The sequence below is a fragment of the Phaeodactylum tricornutum genome, genomic scaffold (assembly GCF_000150955.2).
Source record: "Phaeodactylum tricornutum CCAP 1055/1 PHATR_bd_25x34 genomic scaffold, whole genome shotgun sequence".
Taxonomy (NCBI): Eukaryota; Bacillariophyta; class Bacillariophyceae; order Surirellales; family Neidiaceae; genus Phaeodactylum; species Phaeodactylum tricornutum.
The window spans coordinates 22,981-33,352 of NW_002238029.1; the positions used below are offsets into that span (position 1 = coordinate 22,981).

The window sequence follows — 10,372 nt, forward strand, 5'->3', positions numbered from 1 at the left end:
GGCAATTGTCGCAGAGAGACGCTGAAATCGAGAAATACAAAACTTCTATCGAAGAGCGAGATCATGCTATTGCCAGCCTCCGTCTGGAAATTGAGGCGTTAAAAAGAAAGGCTCCGTTCACATTCCGAGCAGGACCCTTTGACAAGGCTCATTCTGATTTTGTAGGGGTTTCCAAATCATTTTCATCGCAAAGCAGCAGTAGTGATGAGGGTTTGTAAGCACAGGATAGGTGCATCTCGCGCACAAAAGAAACTGCACAGTAAGAGCTCACTCACTCTATGATTTTAGAAATTCAACTATCAGCTTTTTCTGCCTCAAACTGACGAAAGAGACGTTTAAACTCTTCCAAAGTAATCTGTCCATCCTCGTCTACATCGACGAATTTGAGTAGAGCACGAATCTCGTCCAAAGGAAAGTCGGGATCCATGCGGTGCATTAATCGTCGCACCTCATCGAGATTTAAAGACCCTGAGCGGTCGATGTCTGCGTCATGAAAAGCAGCAACAATATCCTCATCGTTAAATCCTCTCTTATTTCCAAGAGAATACGCCTTCACCGCTTTTTTGAACAGCCGTTTACGACACATGTTTCGCAGAGATGATGCCATTTCCGGCGACGACTCCACAACTGCCAAAAAGTCTTCGCCCTTCATCTCATGCAATCGACACGCCTCTGACGAGCACGTCACAGTGGAACTAAAAATCAAAGTAGAAATTAGACGCTGACAATCGAACAGTACTTGGTGATGGGAAAAAGCACTTACGATCGAGTTCTTTGAAACAATAGAGAGGACTCCCCGAACGAGTCACCACCAACGTATTTATGGACAATGTTTTGGCCATGAGAAACCTCAAACTCTCCCCCGTCATGGTCATCTACGCGAAACATGGAAGTACCGAAATCCCCTTCTTTGTACACAACCTCGCCTTTCTTGTATGTACGAACTCGGACGTTCTTTTGAAGCCGCAAAAGGTTCTTGGCATACATTAGACTTCGAGCACGCCATTTCAAACGTAGTTCGTTCTTGGCGGCTGCACTGGCGCCAATATAGCGATCGAATTCTTCTCGCTTTATTTCAATTACATCAACTGGGGTTGCGCATTTTGCGGACGTAAACCTACTGTTTTCAGTATCCAAAAGGCTTCCTTCCCCGAAGAAGTCTCCACTGCGAAGGATTGCAACAAGTTGCCCTTTTCTTGTTTGTATCTCAACTTTTCCCGAGCTCAAAAAGTACATTGCATCCCCACGGTCACCGGCATGAAAAACGAAGTGACCACGAGGAAAGTGTTTTTGGTTGAGACCAGAAAAAAGTTTGTTAAATTGGGACAGGGATATGGTAGCGTTGACGGAGGCGTCGATTCCGTCGTCGCTGTTACTGTTTTGAGTTGCGATGAAGTCCCGTGTGTCGCTGGGAGAGACAATCGAACCAGTGCGTTCAGCAGTCACACGAGCTAAGGCATCGGATGTCACAAAGCCTTTCCCTTCTGCATCGAAGACGTCGAAAGCGCGTTTCAGAATGTGTGCTGAACTATCGTCCTTCAAGGAGAGTTTTGTTTTGACCTTCGCTTCGGAAAGTCGAACATCGGAGTGTCCCTGACTGACAAGCACAGCAAACATGCCGGCCTCCAATTTATATCGGAGATCCTTGAACCGGGAAAGCTTTTTATCAGAGTCCAGGATTTTCTCTTTCAAAGCCGTCTCTCCCCTTACCCAGGGGTGCTGCAACATTTCATAGGCGGTAATTCTCTTAGCCGGATCTCTTTCCATCAGTCTCAAAATAAGATCCCCAGCGGATTCAGACAGATGACCAACAAGCTCTCGAGAAAAGGGGGGTTCAGGGTTTTGCCGGATATGATCGGCGATCTCGTCATCTGTACTTACGCCTTTGACATCAAAGGGATGAACACCGGTGAGCATGATATAAAGAATCACGCCAACGCTCCACATATCCATCTGAAAACGATAAAGCAGAGGTTGTGAGAATGAAATTTGAGCACACACATAGGTATAGATGAGACCGGTAGCAACGTACGGCTGAATCGGCGACTGAACGCTCTTCGAACCTTTCGGGTGGCCAGTATGCCGTAGTTCCAGTAGACGATGCGCTTTTCAAAGCCAAAGCCGACTGATCGCGAGCTACTGACGGCTCTTCATCGTCGGCATTATCTTGTTGAACCACTGCGCAGCCAAAATCAATCATCTTGATCGTTCCGTCCATTCTGTTCTTCGTTGATAGCAACAAATTCTCAGGTTTAAGATCGGCATGAACCACACCGACTCCATGAAGGAAAGCCAATGCGCTGGCCACCTCGTACATCAATCTTGCAGCATCTGCCTCGCTATATGCACCATAATGAATCAGGTGCTCGAACATTTCTCCTCCAGTGACTAGGTCCAAGATTAGATAGTAAAAGTTATGGTCTTCGTACATATCTCGGAGTCCTGATATATTGGGATGCCCTCCGTTGTCAAAAATTCGTAAAAGGGCGTCTGTTTCAGTTTTGAAGGCCGAGGAATTGGTATATCTGCGAGATATCTTCTTGAGAGCAACCTTTGGGGAGATACGTGAGACCGTTGAGAGTAGCATTCACGAGTGAAGGCAATCCCCACGTGTTGTGTGCTTCTCGCTTCCTTACCTTTTCACCCGTTGCCGCTAAACGAGCAGGATGGACCGAACCATAAGCACCTTCTCCCATGACTGTCTTCCAGTCTACCCTGTACTTCTCGTTGAGATCTCGACCTCTGATAGACCGCATTCGATGCAGCATAACGTTCCGTGGTTGAGTGTTCGCCCTTCGAGGCTCACATTGCGAAGGATAAGGGCGCCACGGCATTGTATTCCGGCTGCCATCAGGCCTCTCATCCGAGCGTTCTAATGGCGACACATTCCAAATCATGAATCCGGTAGCAGCAATCGCCATTGAAAGTGTAGCCAAATCAACCATTGATGAAAATGATTCGGTCCCATCCGTTTTTGTCCGCTCTGTCGCGAAAGCCGGGACCCCGATTCTTTTCCAAGCATCTTGTTTTCTCTTAAGTATTCGGGTAGATAAGGAGGTACATTGATGACACCGTAATGCTAATCGTAGTGTCGAACGAGAGGTACTCATTCTCCGGTCTACTTCGCAGTTTGACGAGTACTTGATACTATGAGAAGTGCCATTGGTGTTGGAACAAGACACGGAAATATTCCGCGCAAAGATGAAAAAAAAACAGTCCCGATTTCATTTCGCTGAAAAAAGTTCGTTGTTGCATCTGTGTCGTATTGATGTCCAATTCAAGAAAATGAAATTTTATTTCAAGCCTACCATACTTTCTAGAATGAGAAAAAGCCGAATTCTACCCGTAGTCGTAGAAGAGTCTAAGAACAGTGGCTACACCAACATCTCCACCAACAGTGAAGGAATATCCTGTGGCCTATGGACTATGGAGGATACCGATCTTGACTCCAAATATCCCAATTACTTCCAGACATTATTTACATCCGCAGGAATCGTTACTACGATCTCGTGATCCGTTTCCAGAAGCCCGTTTTTCAAAAACACTTGGCAGCCCAGTCTAGATGTTTCGCATGGCTCGAACGCGAGATCTAACATGTCGAGTTCCGCCTCGCAAGGCGGTGGCAAAACAGTGAATGTTTTTTCATCCAAGTATACGTGACAAGTACAGCAGCTCATTTGGCCACCGCATGTTCCTTCCATGTACTCGCCAAGAAGTTCCTCGCCTGCTGCGCTTTTAGCGACATCCAGAACCGACTGTCCCTGTCTCCACTTTAATTGAAAGGTAGTTGAATGGTGGGGAATAGTAAACGTTACCAACTTGGACGGTCGTATTTTCGCACTCCGCTTGCGATTTCGATCTGCTTCGACCGCTTCCGACAACGCCATTAGTCCCGCTTTACCAAAGGCTTCGACTTGTGAAAGTTTCATTTCCTTGCCGTACACGGATTGCAAGGCCTTCAGAATTCCGTCATGCAATTGTGAATCGATGCGGTGGGTTTCTGCCAGGTAAGTGCTTATTTCGTGATCAGGTCCTTCCTCTTTCGATGTTGACAAAAATCTACTTAATTTTCGACTGCATCCGATAGACTGAACCCAACCATTGGTGGCGCCATTGGCTTGTTGGATTTGTACTAACTGTAAACTATTCCGAAACGAGATCAACCCCTCGAGTGTCGGCAAAAGTCGGATTCCTGCGCGAGTAAGTGAAGAAAAACGAGTCAAAATCATGCTATGTTCCATTCAGGACTAAACGGAATTTACATGAACATGGCAAAAAGGAAGATCAACCCAAAACCTTGCCCTCTCGACGCAAGATAGTCGTGGTTCTTGGCCGTTTTCACGGTTGGATCTGCTCGAGAAAAGAAAAAGGCGAGGCTTTTCTGTTTGTGTACGTCGTCTCCCATGCTGGATGCGAACCAACCAGCTCTCGATTGTGAAATATTGATTTTTAATTGGCCTCAAAAGCTCATTGTAATTGAAGTTCCAGTAGTATTTTTATCGCAAAGGACATTCATTCCTGAAGCAGAAAATCGCTGCTCTCCGCTCGTTTACGACAGCAGCTTTCCGGGATGTAAAATTTCATGAATTGCGCCTGTATACAGCAAACCGGGTCCCCCAAGAGTGCTTCCGGGAAAATACAAACAAATCGCGAAGGGCTATCGACATTCGTACCTTCGAGGACGATCTGTCAAGGTACAGTCAAGCAGTACAGAAAATCATCCTTAGCAGATCTTCTGTCTACATTTCTTGGAACCATGGCAAAGACTGAAGAAGAGCTTGACTCCGGTCCCGACGAAGGGAGTCTTCTCGTCCTTCCTCCCGACGATAAAAAGTCCTCGCTAGCAAAGACCCAAATGATGAGTCAACGAACGATGAAGTGGACACAAACCAAGACGCCGGCGACCTCGGTTGGGAAAGCTCTCATGGAGCAAACGCAAGGATACAACAAGGCTATCAAAGGCATTCATGTTTCCAAGATCACTTCACGGGGAAAGTTTCGCTCGCGCATTTTGACCGTTAGTCACGATCGCTTCGCCTTGTTTTGCACCCATCAATCTATAAAAGGTGGATCGGGATTTCTTTCAACGATGGCTCGGAAGCTGCCTGTACCATTCATAACTCGTAAGGGTGTTCGAGGTTTCACCCAGCCCGAGGCATTGCGAGACAAGTACGTCCGCTACATCGATATCGCAGACATTGATTCGGTTCAAGTGGGTGTTGTAGGAACTCAGAAATTAGAAGCCGCCAGGGAACACAATCGCCTGAAAGGAAAAGATTCCAGGGTGGATATCCATCGAAACGAGATTGTTACAATTGTCCACCATGGCCACGATTCCTTGGATGTGCTCATTACCAAGAAAGATGAGCGTGTCGAACTGGTTAATTGTATTCAGAAGATGCGCAAGGCATACTTCGAAGCACAAAGGAATGTGAGCAATGAGGCTCTTCTGCTGCGCTACATTTGGTATGACGTAGATGTGAATCGGGACGGACAAATCGGTGAGACAGAATTCAACAAAATTCTAAACCGCATCAATTTTTCAGTCAAGAATCCAGGCAAGGTCTTTAGGGAACACATCAAGTCCAAATTGAAAAGCCGAAAACAAGATGGCCTTTCGTACCCCGAGGTGATGGAACTTCTCCAGAAGCTCAAGAAGCAAAAGAACACGTCGATGGCAAACTTAATCTGGGATGAGGTTTTTGGCATAGAGGCTGATAAAGTATCGGCGGGTCAGTTTCTCTCTAAGTTCATCCACGCTAAACAGGGACAACACAATGCATCGATCGCGAACGCCATTGAGGTTATTTCTTCTTTGAATCAAATGGAAATCAATCATCAATTTGGTGAACCCTTACTTGTTATGCCAGACGATGAGCTGAGTCGTGCTCGTTTCGAATTATATCTGTTCGATGTTATGAATAGTGCATGTGATCCTTGGAAGCTTCAGATGATCGGCGACGTGACCCTAGATCAACCCATGTCAAAGTATTGGATCAACACCAGTCACAACACGTACTTGACAGGGGACCAACTGCAGAGTACCAGTTCTGTTGAAATGTATATGCGATCACTCAGGCGTGGCTGCAAATGCCTCGAGCTAGACTGCTGGGATGGGGAGAAGTCTGACTCAGGGGATTACCTGCCGATTGTCTTTCACGGGCATACATTGACATCTAAGATCCTTTTTATCGACATTATTCGAGGAGTTCGGAGCTACATGGCCTTTCACAAGTTCACCTATCCTGTAATTTTGTCGCTCGAAAATCACTGCTCTCATCCTTTCCAGCTGGCGATCGCCAAAATTCTCGAAGATGTCCTCGGCGACTACCTATATGTTCCAGCGGTTGACGTTTCGCAACATCCATTGCCATCTCCGGAGTCATTGCGAGGTAGGGTTGTTATAAAGGGCAAGCGGCCGCCTGAACCTGACGATAATGCCGAAGAATTGGCGGAACCAGTCGACGATGAAGAAGACCCCTATGATCCGAAGGCGATACCGGTGGCCGGAAAAGCTGACACCAAGATTTCCAAACATGCCAAAATTGTTAAGGAGCTTGCTCGATTGACCCTCTTCCATGGAACTAAGTTTAAAGCTTTCGAGCAATCCATTACCGAACCGTTTTCTCATATGCATTCCATTGGTGAGGCCAAAATCGGAAAAATTCTGAGCAAGAATCCTGCAAACACAGATCTTTGGCGTCAGTACAATGTAAATCACATGACGCGCACTTATCCGTCAGGGACGCGGGTCGACTCTTCCAATTATAATCCTCTTTTGGCGTGGTCGGTGGGTTCGCAACTTGTGGCACTGAACTTTCAGACGAGTGACACACCTTTGCTTTTGAACGATGGACGTTTTCGTGAAAACAAACACTCTGGATACGTCCTCAAGCCACCGAGCGTCCTGGGAATTGCATCAGAGACCTTGATCCGTACCAAAAAGGTCGCAACAGAGAAGGCTTGTACCGGAGGAAGTCGATGCTTTCGAGAAAAAAGCGGAGGTTTCGGAACAAGTCGTTCGTGGAGCCGATGGCGAAGTGTTCATAGCTGAATCTTCCAACTGTCGCTTGACTATACCAATTTCGCAGCAGCGCTCCCGAATTATCCCAGAAGACAATTTTCGAAAGAGAGTTCTTCCTCTGTGTGTCAGGGTCCGTGTATTATCAGGCAGCTGCTTGCCCAAACCAAGAGGAGCCAAAGCAGGGGAAGCGATCGATCCCTACGTGATTGTAACGATGCACGATGTTCTAAGGAATGAAGATGGTAAAGCCACATATGTGTATAGCTCTCATTCGACAGCTTCCGTAAACGATAACGGATTTTGCCCAGTGTGGAACGATAAAAAGACGAAGGACTTTATCGTTAACACCCCGGAAGTCGCGATGGTACACTTTTCTTTGCGCGAGAGCGACGTTGGGTTGGACGAGAAGGTAGGAGACGCAACAATTCCGATCAACATGCTGCGACCAGGCTACAGATCAATCCAGCTTCTAGACTCCAATAACACGAGAACGGGACCGTTTGGTTTTGCAACTCTATTGGTCCAGATTCATATGACAGACATGTAAGAGTGCCTTCCAGCTAAAGTATAGTGTTTTGTCTGTTTCACATACTGCGCAGCGATATTTAGGCGTAGCTATTCTTCAATGTACCATCTCTGAGGGAAGGCTGCGAAAAAGTCTTTTCATTGCTTTGGAGCCATCGTCGGCAGCACACGACCTCGGGGTGTCGCCATCACCATCTTCTTGATCCGGACGAGCTCCATGTTGTAACAACAGGCGACAAATTTCGACGTGCCCGGCAATCACTGCAGCTTGCAGGACCGAAATGCCGTCTTGGTCAGTGGCGTTGACGTTGGCTCCATGTTCCAGCAACGCTTGCAGACAATCCAAAGATCCCTTATCAGCTGCCAAATGTAACGCCGTTTCCCCAGATGCGTCCGCGTGCGTCACATCCACACCATCATTCAAAAGGCATTCAAGTAATGTTTTATCATTCTCACTTGCTGCTTGCAGGAACTTCGTTTCTGGGGTCGATAAATTGCTGGTCTCTTCATGCCCCCCATTATCTACTGCCGGACGGCTAACAGCGTGCGCAAAACTATTTCCTAGCAAGTCTTCATCGACCTCTCCTTCCACTTCGTCGCGAGACTCAATCTCTTCGACAACGGCAATGTACCGCGCGGCGGCTTCTTCTGTTTTCATCCCTTGAACCTTGAGCCAGGCACTTATCTTGGCGTGTTCTGAGATACTGTTCCACGACGAACACGTTAGTTTCGCCGGCGCGTCTCCCATTGTCGTTTGCTTGAACAAGGCGTACAGGAGAAGCCGGTCACCGTTACTTAGTCGAGAGGATGCGAAGGTTTTGACGCGAGAAGCCGCTTTTTCGAATCCTTCAACGACTTTGGCGTTTACATTTTCTTTCTGAAAGTGAACGCCTCGCCGATTCTTATCGCCGGCTCTGTCCGGAGATTGTTCGCGACTCTTCTCTAGTTTTGTTGGCGTCAATTCGTTGTCGTTGGAAAAGTCTTTCTCATTTCCGTTTTTCTTATGACAGCGACTGGCTCGGTATTGCTGGATCCAAGCAGCCCCCAGGACGACCGAAACGGCAAATACCAACGAAGCCCATCCGCCCCCATGGTTTCTCGTCGAGCCAAGGCTTCTACTATTCATGATGAATCGTACAAGTTGCCGGATTGGCGTGAACTGTAGTGAAGGAAATCAAAGAGGTTTTTCTACAGGGAATATTATTTCTCGGACGGCGTTGCTCAAAGTACGAGATGGATAAATCCTCATCTACCTAAACCATCGTGCTGACACTGAATGTCCTTCGATAGATGAAATGCAAAGGGTCCATATGGAGATGCCGCTTTTACAAACTTTGTGAGACCTACGGTAAAAGAAAGGCTGGGGTTAATTTCTTTCAAAGGGGGGGGGGGGGGGGGGGGGCTACATATTGTTCTCGCTCCACCATGAGCCTTTACTGTTGACGCGCGTACGCTCTATCAAGCTCCTGCTGGGTAGAGATATGGAGGTGAGAGATTCAGGGGAGACTCATACAGATCGTAGAGCCTTCAATAAATCCTATTTGATTAAAATCCTAGCTAGCTTGATCCGGCCTATCCATAGAGTCGCAAAGTGTTTTCGAAACAGGCTTCGGTGACTTGTGAGAGCGGCACGTGTCTAATGCCTGCAATGATCTCGGCAACTTGGATGATATGGCAAGGTTCTTGTCTGCTTTTGACGGTCAATCCACTTTCGAACTTCTTTTCCGACTTCCCTTCAAAATGAGTTTTTATGTATTGATATCCAGGGTGCGTTTTCCGTACTTCACAGTAGGGGCAATCGGTTTCTAAAAGAATGCGGTCCAACCGCAAGTGCTGGGCAACATGCAGGTTATCATCGGTTCGCAAACTGCAACCGTTCAGCCCAATATAGAGACCAAGGTCCTCAATAAAGTCATTTGCGAGTTCGAGGGTATCGTCGAAAGAATGAACTACACCACCCGCCTTCCAGCAGTCCCGATGGGTCTGCAGAACATCATAAAGATCCTTTCCAACGTTACGATTGTGTAGAAATAGAGGAAGAGCTGTTTTGGAAGCCAATATGGTTAGTTGTTGAACGAGATACTTGTGCTGTACATCCTTTGGGCAAAATTCGAGTCGATCGTAATCCAACCCAATTTCGCCAATGGCGACAACTGTTCCATCTTTTATACCGTCCTCGGCGATTTCCAACAATTCTTGAAGCAAATCGCCCGACGATGCTTCAGCGTCTTCAAAAACTTGTTGACAGCGTGTGGGATGGACGCCGACGGTGCAGGTGAAGTCAATGCTAGGATAAAGGTCGCGCCAAGCACGTGCTTGTACGACGGCGCTCCTTGATTCTTCCACTGTACCAGCTGTGAGAATAATTCGGCGGACTCCCACTCGTGACGCACGTTCCAGTATTTGCTCTAGGTCTGGTTCGTGCCGAAATTTACCGCGATACGTGCCCTTGGTAAAGCGCTCTTCCAAGAGGTTGGCACCGATATCTACGAATCGATGTTGTGATTGGCTCTTGGTACCGGCGTCAGAACACATGTTGTTGTTCATTATTTTGATAGCTACAAGTGAGCGTTGGAAACGGGACTGCTTCGAAAAGACTCTAAAAGAATGTGAGACAGTTTTCCTAGCGCTGGAAGTTAAAAAGAACAATGTTGCCTTCGAAACAGCATTCCTCATTGTCCGCAAGAGGCCGATCCTTTGCTTACCAGCGTTTGGCGTTACGATTTGAGGCTTTTGAAAATCCATTTGACTGCATGTCGGTCTTTTGGTGTGTTAGGGCTCTCACTCATAGGTTTTGAAAAATGACAAAGAAGGGGTAGATCT

General features: G+C 47.1%; 6 protein-coding genes across 6 annotated transcripts; 1 reads left to right on the forward strand and 5 right to left on the reverse strand.

Annotated features, from left to right (window-relative positions):
• Positions 1-319: 319 nt before the first annotated feature.
• On the reverse strand, positions 320-514 carry PHATRDRAFT_bd304 (predicted protein; the record flags this gene model as incomplete). Its single annotated transcript, XM_002176213.1, has 1 exon — positions 320-514. A coding segment is annotated over one exon (195 nt), but the record flags the coding sequence as incomplete, so codon positions are not given.
• Positions 515-1,707: 1,193 nt separating this feature from the next.
• Positions 1,708-2,587, reverse strand: PHATRDRAFT_bd434 (predicted protein; the record flags this gene model as incomplete). The annotated part of the gene is made up of 2 exons (XM_002176214.1): positions 1,708-2,034; positions 2,180-2,587. Coding segments are annotated over 2 exons (735 nt in total), but the record flags the coding sequence as incomplete, so codon positions are not given.
• Positions 2,588-3,461: 874 nt separating this feature from the next.
• PHATRDRAFT_bd1259 (predicted protein) lies at positions 3,462-4,405 on the reverse strand (the record flags this gene model as incomplete). The annotated part of the gene is made up of 2 exons (XM_002176215.1): positions 3,462-4,192; positions 4,297-4,405. 2 exons carry the CDS (start codon positions 4,403-4,405, stop codon positions 3,462-3,464), a joined length of 840 nt encoding a protein of 279 aa, XP_002176251.1.
• Positions 4,406-4,756: 351 nt separating this feature from the next.
• Positions 4,757-7,571, forward strand: PHATRDRAFT_bd1000 (phospholipase; the record flags this gene model as incomplete). The annotated part of the gene is made up of 2 exons (XM_002176211.1): positions 4,757-6,946; positions 7,092-7,571. The coding sequence occupies 2 exons, from the start codon at positions 4,757-4,759 to the stop codon at positions 7,569-7,571; spliced, it is 2,670 nt and encodes an 889-aa protein (XP_002176247.1).
• Positions 7,572-7,751: 180 nt separating this feature from the next.
• PHATRDRAFT_bd313 (predicted protein) lies at positions 7,752-8,021 on the reverse strand (the record flags this gene model as incomplete). The annotated part of the gene is made up of 1 exon (XM_002176216.1): positions 7,752-8,021. A coding segment is annotated over one exon (270 nt), but the record flags the coding sequence as incomplete, so codon positions are not given.
• Positions 8,022-9,121: 1,100 nt separating this feature from the next.
• PHATRDRAFT_bd436 (predicted protein) lies at positions 9,122-10,084 on the reverse strand (the record flags this gene model as incomplete). Its single annotated transcript, XM_002176217.1, has 1 exon — positions 9,122-10,084. One exon carries the CDS (start codon positions 10,082-10,084, stop codon positions 9,122-9,124), a length of 963 nt encoding a protein of 320 aa, XP_002176253.1.
• Between the last annotated feature and the right edge of the window lie 288 nt (positions 10,085-10,372).